Source organism: Cyprinus carpio, chromosome B2 (genome assembly GCF_018340385.1).
Source record: "Cyprinus carpio isolate SPL01 chromosome B2, ASM1834038v1, whole genome shotgun sequence".
Taxonomy (NCBI): domain Eukaryota; kingdom Metazoa; phylum Chordata; class Actinopteri; order Cypriniformes; family Cyprinidae; genus Cyprinus; species Cyprinus carpio.
Genome location: NC_056598.1, coordinates 7,736,197 through 7,760,779, shown reverse-complemented (window position 1 = coordinate 7,760,779; position 24,583 = coordinate 7,736,197). Strand labels below are relative to the sequence as shown.

Genomic DNA, 24,583 nt, shown 5'->3' with positions numbered 1-24,583 from the left:
AGGATGCATGTAACTAACATGCAGGAAACCTTTTTGTTGTCATGTGGCAATAATATCATAAACCAGGACATTATATGATATAAACAAGAACATTATTATTATTATTATTATTATTATTATTATTATTATTATATAAACATATTTGATCATTTTTAACCGTTTTTATAATATATTGAGTTTAATTATATTTAATTTGAGTTTAATATAATACAGCCTATAATATATTTATACATATAATAAGAATAGAATAGAATAAACTAATAAGAGAAGAGAAGAGAAGAGAAGAGAAGAGAAGAGAAGAGAAGAGAAGAGAAGAGAAGAGAAGAGAAGAGAAGAGAAGAGAAGAGAAGAGAAGAGAAGAGAATTGTCCCATTCCTGGGAAATTTGTCTTGGACACCATGATCTGGCCAGTTCACACATCTCACACAACAAAGTAGCTACATAACATAATATTGTATATAAATATAATTTTAGATCATTATAAAATGCATTTATTATGCTATATTATACAATATATTAATAATTAATTAATGTATATTTTACTATACAGTACATACTATAAAATAGTAATTATCATAATGTAAATGGCTTATTCAATATAACGTATATCCCTATTAAAACTATATATATATATATATATATAATAAAATAATAAAATATAAAGGTATGCGCACAGAGGTGTATTCAAGATTTAATATGGATTCAAATTATATGAATGTTTATCTAAATGGCTAAATGTAAAAGTGATTTTCAGAGACTGCTCTAGTTTCCTCCTCTGAACTCCAGAGACGCGCGCATCAGCTGGTCAAACACACACACTTGAGTCACTCGATCAGCGCGCGGGCAGCGTGCAGGTGTTTCGCGCTGTGTTGGCGGTTTTAAACACTGAAGAGAGATACTAAAAGAGCAACACTAGAGGAGAGCTTGGAAGCAGCATGTAACAGGCGCCACGGTTCACTGCGAGTGTAGCTGTCTTTATCCACCTAGTTTAGTAGGCACTTGGAGAATGCGTTAAGATCGCAACAACATCACGGATCCGTGAACCTGCAACAGAATAATACATCCTACACTCAACGCAACAGGATTGATAGTTTTCCCGAAACAGATATGAACACCAACGATGCGAAGGAATATCTTTCCAGAAGAGAGATACCTCAACTATTTGAGGTGAGCATTTACGTGTGTGAACTTTTGTTTCTGTTAAGAAGATGTTTCCACATCAGCTGTTACAAATGAAGGACAACACGAAGTAAGGCTATTTGCATGGAAATATTTGATATGTAAAATTGTTTTGTGCATATGGATGTCCGACAACTGGGAATCAGTATCGAAAAGCGGTGTTGGTTCGATATACAGTTATGAAAAAAAGGTAATCAGATTAAAGTTAATCTATTCACAATAAAAAGGTAATGATTCATTTAAATGTGCGTGCATGTAGGGTAGCCTACTGCATGTTGTAAATAATGCAAAGTAAGTTGTTGAATGTTGCATTGGATTATATTATATGGAAAGTATCGAGGGTTATTTATGTGCTTATAGTTGCTAGTGTGTGTGTGTGTGTGTGTGTGTGTGTGTGTGTGCTGAAATGTGATCGTGTGATACCATGCATTTAATTATTGATTGCCCATCGCTGTTTATTATGGTGGGCGTGCTGTCAGAAGCCTACACATGCTTATCAGAGTCAAGTGTGATAAGAAATAACAGGACATACCATGCATTTAATGATTGTTTTCAAGTCAGTTTTACAGTGACCTGTTATTATTATTTTACTGTTGTATTGTGAACAATATAATTCTAGAGTCAATACCTCTCTTTAAACTGTTAGTGCTGTCCCAGGGAGGCACTAATGAAACCCATGGCAAAAATCTGCTTGGAGATATCCTAGGCATATGATGAGGATGATGGTGATGCTTTAGATTAGGGTACTTAAATGAAATATATAGGAATGTGTATATTTTAGGAGCTGTCATTTTTCATAGTTTGTTTTTCACTTTCATATTAATGATCTTTTGCCTTGAGTGGTTCATTTTAAACTGCCCTGCGGTGTAACAAAATAATTTTATGAGTTTAAATGTTTCATGTGGTTGCTAAAGGGGGTCACAAAATTACCATGCATAATATTTATAAAAGAATAAACAAAATGCTGTTAATACTTTAAAGTCATTTTAAACGGTATCACACCACACATTTTTATATTTAGATAATATTTAATGTAATAAATTATTATATAAAATATATTTATTTTATGTATTTTATATGTGATCTATATTTAATAATATAATAATTATAATTACTTATGATGCATGTTACCCTGTACATACAGTGAACAGATAAACACAGTACACCTCTCTGATCTGTCACTGGTTTCCCAGAGTCTGCTGACTGGTCTGATGTACTACCGACCGGATGACCCCATAGACTATCTAGAGACCTGCCTTAAGAAGGTGAGGGAGCTCGGTGGGACTGACAAAGTTCGGTGGGACACGTTCGTCGGACAGGAGAAGAAGTCATTACCGCCTCTCAATGGTGGGCAGTCACGCCGATCTTTTTTCCGCAATGGTGAGTAGGAGGTGTTGTCATCAGCCAACGCAACTCCAAATTGTAGGCGATGCTGAAATTCATGCAAACTAGAACTGGCCACAGACTGCTGTGTTGTTGTGTATTGCACAGCAGGCTCATTATTCATTATTTGGGTGTTTTTAGAGCATGGCAACCATCGGTAGGGGTTGTCCTTTCTTTGGGCTGGGCAACATTGTTCTACCCACCTCGAGGCAATACAAAAAGGCAAATTAATGCAAAGTATCTGTACAGTAAAACATAGTGAGTTTGTTCTCTATACAAAACCTATTTTTCCAATGATATACCTTCATGGGATTTCCTTTGAACTTTTTGCTATTTATTGTTGAGGAGATCAGAAGCTCTCATGACTAACTATTTGCATTCTTCCATGCAGTTCTCCCGGACAGTCCCAATTTCCCCTATCGGAGATATGAACGCCTCCCACCCATCAACCAGTTTTCCATAGAGAGTGACTCAGACTTGTCTGAGACAGCTGAGCTCATAGAGGAATATGAAGTGTTTGACCCATCTAGACCCAGACCCAAAGTCATCCTCATTATAGGTAAGCCCAAAAACTGGGTTCATCATCACACTTGCCAGACTAATGGAGAGAAACACCAGCCTTGAATCTGTTTTATGCTTGAATTTGTATGAAAATACACGACCACCCATTTTTTTTTTTTTTACTTTAAGAATTATTACTTTTATTCAGTAAGAATGCATTAAATTGATCAAAAGTGATAGAAAAGACATTTGTAATCTTAAAAAATATTTTATTCTAAATAAATGCTGTTCTTTTGAACTTTCCATTCATCAAATAATCCTGAAAAAAAAATGTATCACAGTTTCCATTAAAATTTATACTTTTGATAATGATAATAAGACATGGCAAATAGGCATATTATGATGAATTCTATTACTTTAAATTGTAATCATATTTTACAGTATTACTGTTTTAAAGTATTTTTTATCAAATAAATGCAACCCTGGTGAGATTTTTTTAAAACATAAAATTACTTTTGATAAGTGTGCATAATAGAATAATAGATGACAGAATAACACATTACAAATAAAATGATACAGAAATGAATCAATAAACAGTCTTTTAAATGAACAATATTGGATAATATAGAATATGTAATTATGCATGCTCACACATTTTTGCATTTAGATTACCTTTGTCATCATTATCTAACAATCACTTATAGTCACAATAAATAAAGTTAGATAAAGATAATAAAGTTTTGAAAATTCAAAATCAAAATCCAACTTTATTTAAATGTTTAATTGTTATTGTTATGCTTAAATCTCTTTTTAGATTTTTTTTTTTCTAAAATCTAAACATTTATTAATTTAAACTAAATTATAAATATTGTTGATATTGGCCATAACATTAAAATAATTATAGTCTTAGTTCTATTAGAAATTAATTTTATATTAATAAATATTAATATTCTTTGTAATTTAACACACATACAGTATTCAACTAAAATAACTAAGTATTTGGTTCGAATGATTGTGTTTGTGGTTTAAAATATAAATAAGCTATATTTAAGAGCAGCAGTATTGACTTTCCTGATCAGTATGCAGTAACGTACTGATGTAAAAAACGATGTGATCAAGAAATCAGAGACAACTCTCTCATCAAAATCCAATTACATGTGTTCACTGGGGATGCATTCGAGATGGATATCTGCTGTAAACAGGGACGCTGAGTACTAGGGATGCTAATAGTTTGGACAGAGCTATCTGATAGCTGTACATTTCCCTCCTGCCTTATCAGACTTCCCTGAACAGCATGCATGTCTCTTTAAGTTGGCTGATGTAATTTGTGAGGGAAAAGTTATCTGTGCTAAATGTGACCCACAAGCAAATAATGTGCATATCCCATCAGTCAAGTGACCACCCACTTCCAGTATTATCTTGTTGAGATATTAGCTGTACCTCAGTAATTGTTTTCCATCACTGCACAGCTTTCTGTTTTGTTTATGGAAATGTTCAGGGTTTTAGTTCTGTTTCTTGTGGTGGTCAACTGTATTTCAGTGGCAGAAACTGATACTAAAATCCAATGTCTCTAGTTTATTGGGAATTCAGTCCATATTATGCTTTGGTGTAGGTAGAATATTTTAATATTCGGATGTTTATTAATCAGTCCCTCCAGGATTTTGTGAGTTTGCGATCGCTGAATTTTTTGCAAAATCAACCAAACTCCGCAATTTTCGCAATCCACAGAATTTGGGCTTAGATGCATCCCGTGATGTCATCGCAATGTGCATTCAGTCAAAGAAAGGTTGTTTCTCTGTTCCAAAAATGGAATGAACAGCCTTGCATCCTCATCATGACTGATTTACAAGAGCTACATTGGACAAACGAACCGAAAGTGGAACGAATCCGCGCTACTAGTTTGGGCTGTGCAGTGCAGTCTGTTTATCTGCTTGAGCTGGAGCCGCGGGCTGATCTCGATCACGCGACACTGATATACACGAAAGCAGTCGAATTCGTCACAGAATCAACATCTCTGTTAAATCTTGTGAGAAGCATTCATATTCAGTGCAGAATTCTGTTAAAGCTACAGATATCAGAAAAAACGCCACTGATGTGGAAACCAGGAGAAACATTGTTCAATAAACACAAATCACCACGACCGTTCACCATTGATTTAACATAGTAAAAATACAGGAACAACTTGTGGCAGAAATGGTCTAATGTTTTCGAGTGTTTTTAAATGCTTCACACAACTTTTTCAGCACTTCAAAGCTTTAAGTAGGCTATTACTGAATTTGAAAGTTATTTTTAATGTGACAATATTTGTTCATCCTTCATAGGTTTCCCCCATGTATAAAACATTTTATCAGATGTAACATATTTATTAGATCTGTAAGATGTCTGCTAAAGATCTGGGAATCATCTGCTGTGTACTCTGATAAATGTCTCAGAAGCAGTTTTACATGCATTTAATAAATGTCTATTTGACATTTGACAGGAAACATCTTAGAGACTTACTGCAGATGAACAAGTACTCTTAAAAATACATCTTGCATATGTAAATGCAGAATAAAATTAAATAGATGTCTCCAAGATGTACATGTGTGATTAGGGTGAGTGCTTTTCTGTCAGGTGCTAGTGCCACCTTTTGTAGAACTTAATGGCACTGGTGCTGGTGTCCTCAGATGTTAGTCTGGAGCCCTGCAGTGGTTCTCGAAGTCAGAAAAGTCATAACAGTGTTAGAAGAATGTTGTCTGTGGTATATTTTCACTGCAAAACAATAAGAAATGCCGCAAATATCACAAATTTTAAGAAAGGCTGCAGCAAAATCAGTCATTTTAGGCCGCAATAATCAGAAAAAAAGTTCAGCGAAATCCTGAAGGGACTGATTAATATTTATTATTACACAGCAATTAGTTCTAGTCCTATAATTTGCTGATTAAAAGTCCAACAACATTCAAAAGGTGTACTGTCTTGTTCTGTAACTGTTGATGAATGAGTCATTGAATTATTCACTCAACATATTAATTAAAACTTTGTTCAGGAAGAAAACAATTGATTGTCAGTATGAGTGAGTCACTGAATTATTAACTCAACCAATTTGTTCAAACCACTGATTCATTCTGGAACGTAACATCCGGAAACAGTTAAAGGGGTCATATGATGCAATTAAAATTTTTCCTTTCTCTTTGGAGTGTTACAAGATCTGTGAAGTTGCAAAGACTTAAGTCTCAAATCCAAAGAGATATTCTTTATAAAAGTTAAGAGTCTCCTGAGAGAGTAGCCTACAATGCTGGTGTCTGTTTCTATAAAGTGGGGCAATAACAACTTTGCAAGGACAGTCTGGTGTTTCTGACTCACAGCCTGTAAGTAAGTTTTCATATTTAAAGAATTTGCCACTGACGATTCAAACGCCAGTTTTGAGCAGTTTAGAATAGCGCTCGTTCCTTATCTGTCGGTCACTACGAGTTATGTCGAATGACATATGGGGTCTCACTTGGGAGGCCAATCATCTCTGAGTTTAAAAGAAAACGGCAATGAAAATTGGCTAGTGGATTTTGGATGCTGAGCCTACAGGTATACAAGGCGACAGCATGAATCCACTCATTCAGATTTTTGCTTCGGAGCCGAGTGGTTGTATGAAAAGCTGTTATACTCCACAAAGCCATTCATCTGCTGTGTGTCGGGAAGCTGTTCTGGTTGGCGGTAAGGTGTGAACAGCGGTGTCCCTTTCAGTGATTCCCCTTGGCACTTCAACTAAAAGAGCAGATGTCCTAAAAAAGCAAATCACAGACGATTCGTCAGTGTCCTTCTGGATGCGGTCATTTCCTGTCCTCTGACAACGGCCACGAGCATGTCTTCCATGTCTGGGCACTCAGCACACCAAAGACGCATTCGTGGATGATTCATGCCCGCATTGCGTGCGTGACCATGGCAATGCTGCGATCGCATCTCGACCCCTCTGTCACTACCTGTTCCGGTTTCTCTGCCAAGAGCAGAGGACCGCAGGCTAGTGCTCTACCTCTCACCCCTTCCGCAGCGCTTGTCCTGGTGCATGCAGTCCCAGCATGTCATTCGGTGTGCCGCCGGAGGATCAGATGTCGATTGCAGCATCGGGGGATGGGATGTTGACCTCTGTGGATGATAGATTCGGTGGGGCTGCCCCCCTCGGGTGTTGTCGCCACTGCCAAATTGGAGCCAGAGTTGAGAGCCGTGCTTGCTCGGTCAGCTGTGAGCATCAGGTTTGAGGTGAATACACCGCCCAGCCCTGAGTGCTCGCGGCTTGTCATACAGCGCAACTTGCCCCGACGTGATCCTCTGGCTGCCACCATTCCATTGTGGGCCATCCTGCGTCCTCCACACCAGCACTGTCCCTTTGGTGCCACTCGTACGGAGTTTGGGAGTGTGGCTTGCACTGCCCAACCCATCCAGCTGTCTCATTCGGATGGTTCGACTCGGCTACGTGATTCAGTTCGCCCAGCGACCTCCCAAGTTCAATGGCGTTCTCGAGACTTTGGTGGCAGTCCGGGATGCCTCTGTATTGCGCGAGGAGATTGCTGTCCTGTTGGCGAAGGATTCAATCAAGCCAGTCCCTCCAGCTGAGATGAGGAGTGGGTTTTACAGCCCTTACGTCATCATACTCAAGAAAAGCGGTGGCCTTCGACCTATCCTGGTTTGACGCAGAAACATATTATCAAATCCGTTCAAGCCCAGGGTTGGTTTGCAGCGATAGACCTGAAGGATGCGTACTTTCATGTCCTGATCCTCCCTCACCACAGACCATTTCTGCAGTTTGCGTTCGAGGGTCGGACATGGCAGTACAAGGTCCTCCCCTTCGGGCTCTTTCTGTCCCCCCGAGGTCGCGGAGGGTGCCATTGCCCCACTTTGGGAAGAGGGCATCAGGATCCTCTACTGTCTCGACGACTTGAGGAATTGTACGATCACAGGGACATGGTGCTTCGGAACCTCAGTCAGTTGGGGCTTCAGGTCAACCGAGAGAAGAGCAAGCTCTCCACTTTGCAGAGAATCTCTTATCTCGGTATGGAGTTAGACTCTGTGAGTATGACGACCGCCTCACCAGCGAGCGTGCCCTGTCGGTGCTAAACTGCCTGAGTTCCTTCAGAGGCAGGACAGTGGTACCACTGAAACATTTTCAGAGGCTCCTGGGACATATGGCATCCGCAGCCACAGTCACGCTGCTTGGATTGCTTCATATGAGACCACTTCACCACTGGTTACACTCCCGAGTCCCGAGATGGGCATGGCGCCGCGGTACACATCGTGTCACCATCACACCGATGTGTCGCCGCCTATTCAGCCCCTGGTCGGACCTTGCCCTTTCTACGGGCCGGGGGCCCTTAGAAAAAGTGTCCCGGCATGTTGTTGTCACGACAGATGCCTCCAACGCGGGCTGGGGCGCGACGTGCAATGGGCAGGCAGCTTCAGGGTCCTGGACAGGTTCCTCAACTGCTTTGGCACATCAACTGTCTGGAGTTGCTGGTAGTGCATATAGCTTTACGGCGGTTTCGGCCACTGTTGCTAGACAAGCATGTGTTGGTCCGCATGGACAGGGTGGTATACGATCACGTCGCATGTCTCAACTCGCCCGCCATCTCCTCCTCTGAGTCAGACGTGGCTCAAGTTGCTGCGCGCTGTCCACATTCTGGGGGAGCTCAATCGTGCAGCCGACACGCTCTCATTTCCACAGACTAAGCTCACTTTCCCTGGGGAATGGCGACTCCATCCCCAGACGTCCAGCTGATCTGTAGTTGATTCGGAGAAGCCCAGGTAGACCTGTTTGCTTCCCTTGAGTCCTCCCACTGCCAGCTGTACTATTCCCTGACCCAGGCCCTCCTGGGCACGGATGCACTGGCACACAGCTGGCCTCGGGCTCTATGCAAGTATGCGTTTCCCCCAGTGAGCCTGCTTGCACAGACACTGTGCAAGGTCAGGGAGGATGGAAAACAGGTCCTGTTGGTTGTGCCTTACTGGCCCACCCGGACTTGGTTTTCAGAACTCATGCTCCTCATGATAGCCCCACCCTGGTGCATCCCCCTGAGGAGGGACCTTCTTTCTCAGGGGCTGTCACCATATGGCATAAGTGAAGAGTGCCTTGTGTTCGGGCCGGCCTACTCTCATGTTGTCCTGAGTCCCGGTCAGCCCCTGTACTGGGCTATGTATCCATATGGCTTGATTCCCTACGGGTAATCCCATATGTGTATTCTTCCACGGTAAGGTTTCCCTCTTGGTAAACCCGCGTCTTCCCTTGACAGACCTGCTCTGTCAGTCTCTTCTGGCAGCTGTTCGATCCCTACTCTAAGGTAGGACCTGCTTCAGAGACCCATTCCATATGTAGTACTGCCCCCTGGGTCAGTCCATATCAGTATCTCCATGTCACCTCCCTACGGGTAGGATGTGGTCTCCGTGGCGACATTTTTCCTAGGCTCGCTTCCCCATCGTTCTGCCAAGCTAAAAGAACAAATAGAAAAGATTTGAAGCAATCTTTCACTGAAGGTTGAAATCCCTTCCAATAACTGTTGTGGACGGAACAGCAGCATGGCCTTCTCCAGCAGCGATGTACTCACCCTTTTGGTCCCCTTTCGTACCAAGGTCAGTGAATTTGCGCTGGGGCTTTGGGAAAGTTATGACCTTAAGTGTAGCTTTTGTGACACGCCCCGGCTTGTCGACAATTGCAGCGCCACAGGGTTGTGACGGTGTTCAGGTTATGGCGTTTTCCATGGACCCCATATGTCGTTCGACATAACTCGTAGTGACCGACAGATAGGGAACGTCCTGATGGAGGGAACAGAGACTTTATGTCCCCATGCCACAGCCTTGAACTATTCGCTGTTGCCGGGACACGTTCTCGGGTCCTCAGCGTAAAACCTGAATGAGTGGATTCACGCTGTCGCCTTATATACCCATAGGCACAGGGAGTGACTCAGCATGCAAAATCCACTAGCCAATTTTCATTGGCGTTTTCTCTTAAACTCAGAGATGATTGGCCTTCCAAGTGAGACCCCATATGTCTGCATCAGGGAACGAGGGTTAAGTATGTAACCGAGACGTTGTTTGCCGTTTCTCCGATCACAAATGCTAACATGGTTTTATGTTTACGCAGCGCGATATGCAACACAACGTGTAAAAAGACAGTATAATCAGTTATAATTATAATCAGTAATTATGTCCCCACTGGAGGCAACAAATGCCTCATTTCTAATGGGTTTTATTGGTTTTGTCTCGTTGCGCCGGAAGATGACATCACAGTATGGCAAGGGGCGTAACATTTCTGTCACACACTTGAGGTATTCAGCCAATCATAATGCACTGGATAGCTGGCCAATCAGAGCACACCCCGCTTTTCAGAACAATGAGCTATGTTAAAATCGACGCGTTTCAGAAAGGCAGGGGGTTCTAGAGTAGAAACAATAATGTACATTATGTGGAAAATAATGTGTTTTTTGAACCATAAACCGCATAAACACATTGCATTACACCAAATACACAAAATAATGTTCTTTTTAGCAACGTCATATGACCCCCTTTAATTCTGCTTTGGCTATGGAACTATTTTCTTTTACAGAGCACAATAAGATGAGCTGTCTAAAATTACTCAACATTAACTTCTTTACTGAAATGTTACACAAAAGCAATATGAAATTGTTATATTGGTCTGAATATGACAGCGGCTTGCTTAAGGCTACATTTACTCTTGGCAGGTGCTTTTCTGGAGTGTGTGCATATATGTGGGTGTCTGCGAGTGAGTCAGTATGGATTCATAAGTCTTTCCACTGTCTTCCCAAACAGGTGGCCCAGGCAGCGGTAAAGGTACACAGAGTCTGAAGATTGCCGAGCGTTATGGCTTTGAATATGTCTCAGTGGGTGAGCTACTTAGGAAGAAGATGATCCATAATGCCACCAGCAACAGGAAATGGAGTCTGATTGCCAGGATCATCACCAATGGGGAATTGGCACCACAGGTATGTGCATGAAGTTTGCGGGTTTCACAAACCAAAACAAAGATCGACATTCCGCCCCGGAAAGCGCATTTTCAAAGGAGAATAACTGAATGTAGCTTTGTTTTTCCGATAAACAAGTATGTTAACTTAGCATGTTTCTTAAATATCTGCAAACATATTATAGTATATTTATGCTTTAGTAGAATCAAAATCTTACATACAGCACCTTTAAATATGTCTATAAATAGGACAACGCATGCACACAAATAGATTTTTATTTTTTTTTACATATTGTTGTCTCACAAAAAAAAACTCAAAAAAACAATAACATCATGTTGGCTCTTATACCCTTTTTTATAGTGCTGACATACACATACAGAGGAACTATGCTCACGGCCCGAGTCCTGTCTCGAGGTCCTATACTGATCCCGCTACCCTCTCTCTACCCAATACTTTCCTGTCATCTCTCCAATGTCCTGTCTGAAAAATAAAGGGATAAAAAGCCTCAAAATGTATATTTAAAGAAAAAACTAGAATGTCATATTTAGAACTGAGTCTTCCTATTTATCCTATTTTTCACATCAAAGACTGACCCATTTTCAGAATTACAAATGCAAGTTTTTCTATGTGAAGATTGAACAAATGCTCATAACATTTATTTTTACTTCAACATTCAACACACATATACAAATATATTTATTAACATATTAGATTATGTGATTTACATCATTTACATACTCATAGAGAGTTACATGTCTTTTAACAGTAGTAGACACTATACATTTAAGGATTGTTATGTAATGTAATGTATGCTAATGGCAATTTTAAAAGTAATCAAAGAATGTGTCCTTTTTAAACATTAACCTACACAAATATTTATTTTAAATTTGCCTGATATCACAGATTGTACCAGTTTCTGTGGTATTTGATGGATTGCTGTATAGGTGACATTCCTATAACCATATGATCACGTATATGTTCCTGTTTAGTTCCTGTTTGTCCTTATTTGGTCCTTCCAATTCCTTTTCTCTTATTTTATTAGTGATCACCTGTTCCTTGTTATTAGTTATCCTCATCACCTGTCTGTCCCTTTGTTATCTGCCCTATTTGAGTTCTAGCCTGTTTTGTTCTCCAATGTCTAGAATTGTTTGTTGTAAGGGAAACAGGTCAATTTAGCTCAAAGGGAATCATTTAAGATTTTAAAGGGAATTTGAACAGAATCACTGTTTCACGGCTGATCAATGAAACGGCCAGCGATTCACTGAACGAGCCGTATAACATCAAATCTACGCTGGATATTAATATCCAAAGTATAGTGAAAAACACTATTAATTAGCACAGTAACAAGATCGGCAGTTTAAGACATTAACTTGTGAGCACAAAACACAAGATACTTCTCTTTTCAATATAAATAAGGCTTTATTAGATAAATCTAAGACATATAAACTAATCTAACACATAAGCACACACACTCACACATACGCACAAGTTGCAGGAGGATAGAACGTTAGGAAAGAATGAGTTTAAGAGAATGAAAATGTGAAATCCCAAGTTTACAGCAATACGTGAAATTGCATAGACATTAACAACCATCAATCACTTAATTAACCCTTGCATTGAGTTCATCAATTAGGTTAAAATTATATTAGATAACACCAGTACAGATCAGAGTCTGGAGGTACGTTACTTGTGATGCCTGTGTAACAGGGTTCCCTTTGTTGTCACTGAAAAGGGGGTTTCCCGAGGTTGCTGATTGGCTGGAAGTTCAGTAGTCGTTGAAGTGACGTCCTGGGAAGACCGTGGTTGGGCATAGGCTGAAGATGCAGAGTTGTGGGCTGGTTGAAGTTGAACGGGCACTCGAGGTCAGACTCGGAGACACGGCGTTACAAAACTTAACTCAGAACACGAAACTCTCAAACGGAAAAGAAAAGAAGTAAAGTTTGACGAGACTAGGTGGTGTTTCTTCTCATCGTGGCTAAGTAGCAGCAGGCGTGCAGGCCGAAGCACGCTGGAACGGCGCTCGAAGAACGCTAAAAGTGATGACAAAGCATGACTAAAAGCTAAAGCTAAAAGCCGGCATGACTGATAGCAAAAGCTAAACGAAAGCTAAACGCTAAAAGCAAAGTTTGATGGTGTCCTGAGTATTTAAACTGGCCTTTTGACCACACCTCAAATGTTGTCTTGACCAATTAGATATTGTCTTTTCTCGGTGTGTTGCAATGTTTGTCCCACCCATTCATAAATCATATGTTATCTTATCAAGCACATGGTCCGAATTTTCCCGCTCTCGCAGGGTATAATTTGGACATGATTCCTATAACAAGAATATGATACATTTGACAAATAACTGATGGTCAGAAACGTTTCAAGCAAGAAGATTCGAACACACACATACTAAACATGAATATGATCCCTTAAGCTATTCAAGAGTTATTTAAAAAGACATACACAATAAGTGATTAGAAACATTAAAGTCAAATGTGTGGGTTACAGGTATAAAATGGAGTTAAGCAATGGACTGATATCCATTTAGAAGTCTTTTTTTGAGTTCATTTTGGTCCATATATGCATTGGAAGGCATTCTCTGTGCCATTCTGGGGAGTAAGGATATGTCCTGTTGAGACCAGAGGGGTTAACAGGTCTCCTTAGGAATTTCAGTCTGGTTTTGCTAGGTGGGGGAAGTCAATCCAACGATCTTGTTTACTCTCATGGCTTTACATGTGAGGGTCAGACTGTCCATCTCTTCGATTACTTGCCCCAAATTAGACAATCTCTTCTTCGAATTGAAATTGTCAATAATTGTTCTAATGGTGTTTATGTTGAAAGCTGTTCTGTGAAAGAGTTGGTTATCAGACTGTGGTGCTAGGAGTTGATTTACAACATCCTGCCTTTCTGTGGAATTCGGCTCATGTTTCAACCAGGCTCCCGATCGAATCTTAAATTTGTCTGGTTCACGCTACATTGTCAACAATTGTGTGTTTTCCTGTTTCCTTTTGATTATTAAAGTTAGTAAAGTTCTTCGTGCTCCTACACAGCAGGAGAACTGTGACACATATGCAGTGCTCAAAATTATAATTCTGCATAATTAAATGTCCAATATAAAGTGGCTTAATTATTTTATTTTAAATAGTCTTAGAAATAATCATAAGTAGCGCTGATTGGAAATTTCCACTTAAATGAACAATTAACAAAATTAAAGGTCGTTAACATGAACATGTCAATGATTAATTTTTCAACATCTACATTTTAGGTACAAATACTTATCTGCATAAGGTATATAGTAGTCACTTTGGTCTGCACGAGATGTCGATTTAACTTTTCTGCATAAAATTCAATTTTTTTAACTCTACATCTACAAAATGATGAATAAAGAATGTGCATCTTTGTGTTTTTGCTTTTTTCCCCTGTTTTTTATTCAATTTGATTTCAAATCAAATCACGATTCGATTCGATTTTTATTCAGATTAAAAATCAAATCACTTTTATGTGACAATAAAAGTGATTTGATTTGATTTGAATTTATGAAGGTGATGTAGACTGAATTATTATATATTCTATGGTAATTATACATAATATTTTGTATATGTAACATAGTTTTGTTGTGGCGTACATGTGCACTCAACTCGTAAATATGATCTATCTGACATGACTTGAACGCACAATTAATTATAAAGGAAATGTAATCAAAAAGGAACTGAAATAGTTGTGTGGCAATTAGTAACTATAAGAACAAACTAGGAAACTCAGGAAGGCAAACGGGAACAGAAAACCGAAACTGAGCAAAATGTAATATACACGTGACATGTAGTGCTGCAAATAAATTTAAAAAAGCACAAATATTCAGTGTATGCTTTCAGTTAATATGAGTTCATAAAAATTGCATCTACTGTAGAATAAATATAGAGAAATTGGAAAAATGTTGAAAAATGTTTTAGATAAATTACTGCATGTCACACCACAGGGTGCTGAATTCAACAACCCATTTTTTTTTACAAAAAGTATGTATACTTTAATGAAGGTTTTTCCTAGATTTTATTGTGTTGAATAATAGTGTTTAGCTATGCTGAATTTATCAAGGATAAAACACATTTCAGGGAGACTGTTAAATACATGTTTAATCAAAGTTACTGGTTAAAGCTTATCCCTCATGTTGGTTTGGATGTAACATCACACCCTGCAAAGTTAAATTGGCTTGCAGATCTTTAGACATGGCTCTAAATGAGTTATTTCCTGAGTTAATTTCTTATTTTTTACGAATAAAGTGTCTGTTATTGAAGTGACAATCTCAGTTTGGTGAAAGTAACTCAAGTACTTACTATTTTTTGGGTCTGTATATTACCAGAACTAACAATAAGACCACTTCCTAAATTCCGTTCCTATAACAATGTACCCACACACCCTTTCCATTTGAGAACTGAGCACAGAAGTGTGGCACTGGAAATGAGGGCACCACATTTTAGCGAGGAAGGCTTTTGAAAGAGAAACAGAAGATAAGAGCCCCTACTGGGTGTTGATTCCTTGAAGAATTCCAGAAATGCTTTGTACATTTTTAGAAGAGGCAGTCTATCTGCAAAGATTATTGATTAACCCTTGTCATTTAATCCTTAGTCCATTGTTCTGAGACACAGGTCGAGTCGAGCTTCCTGACACTGTCAGAGAAATAAAGCCACCTTCCACTAATGACTTCCTGGATTAGAGAAGCACAGGAGACTTTTTCCAGACTGTGAAAAGGAATGTATACAAGTCTCTGTGTCGTAAGATACACCTGTACAAATCAGACATATGGACTATATCATGAGAAAGCTTAGAAAGTGAACGGGAAAGCTCATCTAGTACAAAAATGTATTGAAATAAGCTACCAAATCAGTTTGTACCAAACATCTGAACAAACACATTCACTCTTAAAAATAAAGTTGCTTAAAAGGTTCTTGACAGCGATGCCATAGAAGAACCATTTTTAGTTCCACAAAGAACCATTCAGTCAAAGGTTCTTTAAAGAACCATCTCTTTCTTACCTTTTTATAATCTGAAGAGCCTTCTTTCGCCACAAAGAATATTTTGTGAAACAGATGTTAAAGGTTCTTTATGGAACCATTTAGACAGGTTCTTCTGTGCCATCGTAATGCACCTTTATTTTTAAGAGTGTGCCTGTTCAGTGTTCTGCCACTTTGCCCATCTACACTCAGTACAGCAAAAGGCAGGAAGTGATGATAGATGCTATCAGACATTGTGCTATGAATAATTATCATCCATCATTTTGATGGACTGGGTTGTAAATTTCCTGTGACGTTGTAGTTTTAATCATCAATGAAATGTAATATTGCATGTGGTATTAATATCAGACTTTCAGTCCTGACAAGTGCTGTGTCGCTGGTTCTTGAATTTTTCTTTCTATTCTGCTCTCAAAGTGTAAAAAAGACAACAATAACAAGACGTGTCTCTCTGGGGCATTTATTTTCTAACCATTTCTTCATTTGTGTATATATATATACAGTGGTGGCCAAAATTGTTAGAACACTTGGCATATTTAAGAGGTTTCAGTTGTTTTTGTTGAATTGGCCATTAAAATACCCATAAAACGAACTATTGCCAGAACTACCTGCGATGGAAGGAATGTGCAGGTACATTGAAAATGATGGACTGGACCCTGAAAACTCGGACCTCAACTCCATTGAGCAAATTTGAGGCAGGTTGGAAAATAAACTAGACAGATCTATTGTGCATAAAAGGAAAGCCGTTGGCTAAAGTTGCAGAAAAATATTTTCAGATCTGTCAGGTGTTCTAACAATTTTGGCCACCACTTTATATAGTATTTTTCATTGTTAATATTAATGGTAATTAATGTTGTTAACTAATATGAATAAATGGAACCTTACTGTAAAAGTGTTACCAGCATCTTTTACTGAATATTTCTAAAGTAGAGAAACACAATATAGCAGATATTTATATCTTCTCACAAAATAATGGAAAACATTTTGCAAAATGCAAAATGCATTTGCAAAATGATTTAAGTACTTCAGCTAATTTACCTTTTTCTAACTGGTACTATCCCAGCTAACATTTGTGGTTCCCAGAAAAGACATCCTAACATTCACTGTTATTTAGTCAATAACCTATTTTATGTAAATTGAATGTTCCCTTTTGGGTAAGGTTAATTTAAAGTTAAAAACAACCCTAAAATCCAGTTACTTTATTGTCACACAAAAACCTAATTTTAAACAATAATATTAATAAAATTGTAAACAATATTATTGTTTTGGAACATGTTTGACTAAAACTATGTGTAAAAAATTTATGATATAATCCATTTAAAGAGATTGTACTTTAAGGAATCCCATTTTCTTTTATCTTTTGAGTGGAAACCCTGATTCTATGCCATCATTGCGTTATAGGGCAGTTATGGATGCATTTAGACCTTTGTGTACATGGTGCATCAAAGCAGCAAATGTAATGTGTGTTTACCTTTGATGGTGCACAGACTCGCATCGTTCACTCAAATGTTGATTGCTGATTCATGTGCACAACAGGCTAAAAAGGAGACTTTGTCAGTCCAACTGCTTTCCTGTGATGTAAACAGTGGCGGCTCATGGGTTTTAAAATAGAGGAGGCACACTAATTGTATTGGTCTGGGATCCCTGCCGATTATTATTTTTATTATTATTATTTGCTTAACCACTTTAAAATGGCTTTTTGGTTGCTTTTAGTCAGAAAACGTAAAGAACGACACACATACAACAAGATAATATAATATCACTTACCTGGCCTATCACTTGAAGCAAACATCCATACATTCTTAAAAGTCTGTGTTAAAAGAGAGCTGCCTGTTGTGCTATTTAATTAAGCCAGCTGCTGTAGCCTAACTTATATGCAGCTTAGGCATGTTTTCCCTTTTGTATTTTTATATATACTGTTTGAATGACAGCTTGGTTAATCTGTTTGCGATCAAATATTCAATATCATTACTCATCATAACTACTTAGATCATTATCAGCGCTGCGCGAGACGTTCAAACTAATATCACGTAATTTACATCTCTATGATGATTGGTTGATACCGGAAGGGTTGTTATGAGGTTTGTATTCGTAACACTCCTCAGCGCTGAAAGAGAACACTCGATGTTGACTGGCAATATTTTTTTACCAACGGAGGCACGAGAGCTCAACTCTCCCCTGGCCTCTATCACCTAGCGGTTGTAATTACATCAGAAGATTCGGCACATTGATGATAGAAAAGCAGCGCTTTCCACTTTCAGAAACATGTTATGGTATTACAGCTGTGAAATTACAAACAAAAAATACACATTCTGAGACATGAACTGAAATGAATTGTGAATTTTATTAACATTAAATAGTCCTCCTCCCATTTTCACCTCAAAATCTGCCTCCCCTGACGAGCCGCCACTGGATGTAAATAAAACCTTTTGGAGCTTCAACTCTTTTTGCCTATACATGGAAAGTCAGTCGGGTCCAAAATAGTAGTAAACACTGCTGACCTTTATTATCTTTTTCCCCGCCAGCATTTTTGATGATTTTCACTAAAATTTGATGGCCTACAGTATATTTTGCTTTATGAATATTTGAATATGCAATACACCAAAATAAAGACCAAAGCCTCTACTTTTAAACAAAACAATCAGTTTTATTCTCGCTTAAAGTATTATTTTTTTATCAACACTTGAATATAGGTAGGTTTCATAAAAATTTATAATTTTGAGCAAAAAGGTGAGAAAATCAAATTTTTATCAAAAACTACATCTGGATATTCAGTACGATTAACAAAGCATAAATCAACACCTCCAAAGCTTGCACAGCCATATACCACTTCTAGATCATCATTTAAAAAAAACCGAAAAGCCATAAAAAACTTGTCAATGGCGGGGAAGCGTTGTCTTCTAAATGACGAGATAACTCGTCAATGGCGGGGAAAGAGTTATATTAACACATAACTTTTTAATTCTAAAGGCCAGAAAGGGTGAGTCATGATAAAAAAAAATCTGTAAAAAGACTGAATGATATGCATTTCACTAGCTGTGTTCACTAGATTTCAATTGCAAACTATGTGCCTTTTAAAACAGTGGCAGATCCAAATCACAATTGCTGCCAGATTGATTTACCTCAAAACATATGAATTCTTGTTCATTATTTTTTGAACTCACATTAATTTTATCATGAGCTTGATCAAACCACATACAGCTTTGCATATAATGGAGACCGTCTGTTGGATCTGGATATGATGCAAGGCAGTGTTTTGGACATTGACGCTTGGTTTGTGGCTGGCGGTCTGTTTGCATTCTAAAAATGTCCTCTGCTTTAAACCATGCCTGGATCACTTCAGATAGTGGTAAAGACTGTAAAAAGAGTATTTGGTCACACGAATTGCAGTCCATACTGGGCAACAAATGATGTCTGATGTAAGAGTTATTTTTAGAGCAATCTGGTACTGACGTTAGATCTCCATCGTAAATGATGCCATCCACATCATTAGATTTGGTATGCTTGAATATATTCTCCCTCCAGTGCTTGTGAACATTAAAATCATACTAAAAATGACGCTGCACTCCTCAATTACACTTGAAATAACCTAGAATGGAATATGTCACCAAGTTGATGAGTGTGGGTTTTTAATTATGTAGTTTAATTGTAAGGTGCATTACCTCTTCAATTAGAAAAAAATTATACATTTTAAAAACAATTTATCCCTGTCAAACAGATGCTTAAAGAAATTCAGTGAATGTTCTAAAATACTTTTGTGGATTATGTAATGATTGCTCTTGAAGACCAGCTCATCTGAGATGTCATGCCACCGTCTTTCATCCAAACTGATTCAGTATGCTGTTTAAAGCCCAGAATTACAAAGCACATTTTCCCTGCTGGTGCTTGATCTATGAGGACTAAATTGCTACAGAAATGAGTTTCCTGTATATGGAAAGCTGTTTGATAAAAGAGCAACCATGTCTGCTATTGAAACAACCAATCAACTGCTATTGAAGTACAGTAATTAGAGGGTGACTTGTATGTGTTGATTTCATAATTGTGATCATAATTGTAACAGAATTAAAAAACTGTAAAAATGCTATGGTAAAAACCTATTAATTTGTTAATGGTTAATTTAATTTACTACTGTAACATGTAATTGATCTAATGGGGCATTTAATGTGATTTTACAGTAAAATACTGTTAAACGTATGTTTTTTGGAAGTAAAAATCAAGAAGTCATCTTACAATTTACAGTGGAAAAACATGCATTAAATTGACATTGCTAGAATCCTCTGTGACAGCTCACATTTGATAGTTTTTTCTTTCATTGAAATAACTGTTTCATCTTAGTTTGTTCTTACTAATCATATACATTTGGATGTTATGTTACATTTTATGTTATATATCATATATTTTGACCTGTATATGTTATCCATGCCCATTAGGAAACAACCATAACTGAGATCAAGCAGAAGATCATGAAGATTCCAGAGGCCAGTGGTATAGTTATAGATGGCTTCCCTCGAGATGTGGGACAAGCGCTTTCTTTTGAGGACCAGGTGAGTGCATTTTATTAGTGGTGCTTGCTAGAGTAAGACTGTTACAGTGTGGATCCTTTGTGAAAAAGAAAAAAAAGAAAAGAAAAAAAACCCTATATACAGTTATAACCTTAAGATCTGAATTGAATATAGTACTGTGCATGCAATGTAATTATGTGATTGCTTATGACAAACCTGTGAAATGCTTATGATAACCCTCACTGCCTTCACCGTATTGATTGGCTGACACAAGTTTCTTTGCCTCTCATTTGCATGTAGTTACATGTAACATTTTTGACTCACTACTCTCCTTCACTGTCATTCCCACAATCTCCTGTGTGAGATATGTCACTTAGCTCCAGTAGAGAATGAACTGAAAACAGCCTCTTATCTCCAGTACTGGGTAGATTACTTATAAATGTTAGTTTGATACTGATTCCAAATTACATGAGAAAAATTGTAGTTGTAAATTGTAACATAATCTATTACATTACACATTTTAGGTAATATAATAAGACTACCTTTTGATTACTTTTAGATTACTTTTGACCTAACTCGCATATCACATTGATTTAAATAGGATAATCTTGTACCATATTGATATAAAAATATAAAGAGAAATAACATATATTCTGTTTGTTGTTATTAACAACATTAAGTGCATTAAACATTATATAAAGGTTTCCCAAACTTGGGTTCATGAAAATAACTGCAGAGGGTTTGAGATTTTAATGAAAAACTGATAATTAAATCATAATAAAAATGTCAAATGAAATAAATTATTTTAAAATAACAACAATCAAAACAAAACAGTTACTAAAAAAGATTCAATATTTTATTTTTTTACCTGCATGTCATATGACCATTAACAAACATGAGTGAACTGTGAACATGCAAATGTGTTTCTTATTAATTAACTTACCTTAAAATCCCAGGGAGTATTTCAAATAAAGGTTTGGCTAACAAATAAAGTTTGGGAATCCCTGCATTATATGTAAATAAGAAATAATGTGAATTTTTGCATTTTGATGTGTTTATAAAGACAAAATCACAGATTAATAAATAAATAAGTAAATAAAAGATGAAAATGAAGAATAAGGTAGAATCAGTTGTTATTGTGTGAATAATATGCAATCATGTGATCAATAAAAAGTAACTGTAGTCTGATTTAGAGTATTTTAAAATGTAATATAATCTAATTACAAATCTTTGAAATCTGATTACATAATCCAAATCACATGTAATCAGTTACTACCCAGCTATAGTGGCCTCTCAATTTTATATGCAATTATAGCTACCTGACTAGTGACTGGTCCCTGTGTGAATGTAAACAAAACTGGAAGACTGTGAGTTTAAAAGATGAAAAAGACAAAGTATTGAGAATCAATACATTTTGAATAATTTATTACTATTGAGTTAAAAATATGTAATCATTAATCAATAAAAAAGTAACTGTGGTCTTATTAGAAGTATTTTAAAATGTAGTATAATCTAATTACAATAACCTAATCTTTGGAATCTGATTACATGTAATCACTTACTACCCAGCACTGCTTATCTCTGCTTACTCTAAGCGAGCAGATACATATGGTTGTTAATGCTCATATTTGGTGTACAGGATCTGAACAAACCCCTTAAGTGTGTAACTTGTCCTGTACCACTTGTGCTAGGAATGATTGATACCTCAGATCATGTAGCTGTGCTGTTACATTTCTACATTGTGTATCTTGCAGACCATAAAGCAGGCAAACAATCCCATACTTGAAGGAGAGACTAGGGACCAGATTATCACTGGAATTGGGGCACTAGGATAATTGTTTTGACTTGACTTAGTAAAGAAACACCTAATAGCCACCCTGAACACCCTAGCAATAGAAACCAGCCATAGTATCCTGGTTACCACCCATAGCACCCTAACGATACCCTACAAACTAACCATAACACACTAACAATACCCTTCCAATCATTCATATCACCTTAACAATGGCCAAGTATGTAGCAACCACCTAAAACACTCTACCAATGCCATAGAACCATAGAAACAGCATCCACATCCTTAACACTCCAGCAACTACCTATAAAACCCTACTCATAACACCCTAGCAATCACCCATAACATCCTAGAAACCATAGGCCCACAATCACTCATTACACCCTTCTCATAACACCCTAATGACCACCTTTAAAGGGTAATTCACTCAAAAATGGAATTTGCGGTAATTTACTCACCCTCAGGCCATCCAAGTTGTAGGAGACTTTTTTCTTCAGTAGAACAGTAAAGAAATTTTTTAGCTGTAACCGTGGTCCTTAAGGCTGATCTATACTTCTACGTCAAAACTACGCCGTAGCTACACCATAGGTTGTGCGTAGTATGTGCAGGCTGTGGCGTAGCCTGAGGTGCACTTCTCCAAAAATGTCACAGCACGTCAAATCTACGCAGACTGCAAGCTCTGTGATTGGTCTGCTAGTACCCCTCCCTCCGTATGTATTTGAGTTTTGTGTGGGTTTTGCACTTTAATATATTTTAATTTTACAAAATAAAACAAAGCAAAGAACAAGTGTCTTATCATTTATTATAAAATGTAGCAATGATGCAAAATTATAAATGAAAACTGACTCACATCCTACAGCATAGAGACTACGGCGTATATCCGAAGCAGAAGTATAAATCAGCCTTTAGTGATTGATAAAATGCAAGGCAGAGGCTGGCTATCATTGAAAATAAAAATAAAAAGTTCATCACAGAACGCAAAATTAGTACCCATGGCTCCTGAAGATAAATTGAGGTCTTAGGAAATTAAATGATCAGTCTGTGCAAGAAACTGATAATTACTGAGTATTATTACCTGTAATCCTTAGCCTCAGGCAAATTGGGAAGTCCAATTCTTTTCCACGAACTGGTTATTTTGGACAGTACACAATGGTTTAACATATATGCAATTATATTATTAAAACACCCAATAATGATGTAAAACATGGATGTTTTACATGTCTTGAGCATGTAAAGAGAATAAACTAGTCTTCATCTGCTCACCTTTTTACATAAACAATGATTAACGAGTTTGTTTGCCCAAATAATCTTAAGGAAATTGTATGTAAAGTTATTTGGCTTGCTGTCCACTGATGAGGGGCTCGATGAAGCAGCTTCAACTCAAGCTTTGATATACCCCCCAGGGACTTGATATAGGATGATTAGAAAGGGCAAGGATACCTAAGATAAAGGTGGAGATTGGGGAGGTGGAGGGATGCTGGAACAGCTGAGACAGGAGAGAGGTAAGCAGCTGATGATGGCTATTGATTGAAAGATTAGATGGGCTCGCTCCTCCCTAACTTATGTTAAGGAACTTCATTTAATGATGTCGTTTGCCCATATAATATTAAGGAAATTGTATGTAAACTTATTTGGCTTGCTGTCCACTGATGAGGGGCTTGATAAAGCAGCTTCAACTCGAGCTCTGATATACCCCCCAAAAGTGCAGAATAAATTTGGGACATCAAGTTGAGTTTAGCAAGATTGAGATATTTGAGGATTCAAGTATACGGGATACCCAAATACTTGAATAGTAATGGTGATACCCCCCAAAAGGAGTAAAATATATAAAGGATGGTTCTGAGAGAGCTGCGCTTTGGAACTTTAATCACTCCTGTTGGAGTATCTCAGGACTGGAGGTTTGAATGCATGTCTGGAGTACACCCCGCTGCACATCTGTGCCATGGAGCCCTATGAAGTCAAAATAACAAGGGGCCCCCAGATGTCAAGGATGGGGGCAGGGCGCCCTCGGCCCTGAATGGAAACAGACTACTGACGTCCAAAGCGTTATCATGCTAGAACTGGGTATACTTTCCAAACCAGGTTCAAAACCTTCTTTCAAAACTGAAAGCACGCTGTAGATGATTGCGTTTAGAATGCTGAGCTGGGGGAAAAACAGAAATGGATGAGGACTGGGTCTTCTTCTTTGGAATTTATGAATGGGTGGAATCGGAGGAATGGTGGCAGCAGAAAGAAGAGATGGATGTTGCACAGTTACTGCTGGTGATCTTGAAGGTGGAGGGGAGAGTAGTCTTC

General features: G+C 37.9%; 1 protein-coding gene across 2 annotated transcripts in view; it reads left to right on the top strand.

The window, feature by feature from the left end:
- Positions 1-808: 808 nt before the first annotated feature.
- Positions 809-24,583, top strand: part of LOC109055366 (adenylate kinase isoenzyme 5-like) — a 108,855-nt gene continuing 85,080 nt past the window's right edge. Inside the window, exons 1-5 of one of the 2 annotated variants that reach the window (XM_042717943.1) lie at positions 809-1,167; positions 2,373-2,526; positions 2,954-3,121; positions 10,852-11,024; positions 20,425-20,538. In XM_042717943.1, coding sequence (XP_042573877.1) covers positions 1,108-1,167; positions 2,373-2,526; positions 2,954-3,121; positions 10,852-11,024; positions 20,425-20,538 — 669 coding nt within the window. In that variant the 5' untranslated portion in view covers positions 809-1,107. Of the gene's footprint in view, positions 1,168-2,372; positions 2,560-2,953; positions 3,122-10,851; positions 11,025-20,424; positions 20,539-24,583 lie in introns of both variants that reach the window. The other variant, XM_042717942.1, reaches the window with a different exon arrangement.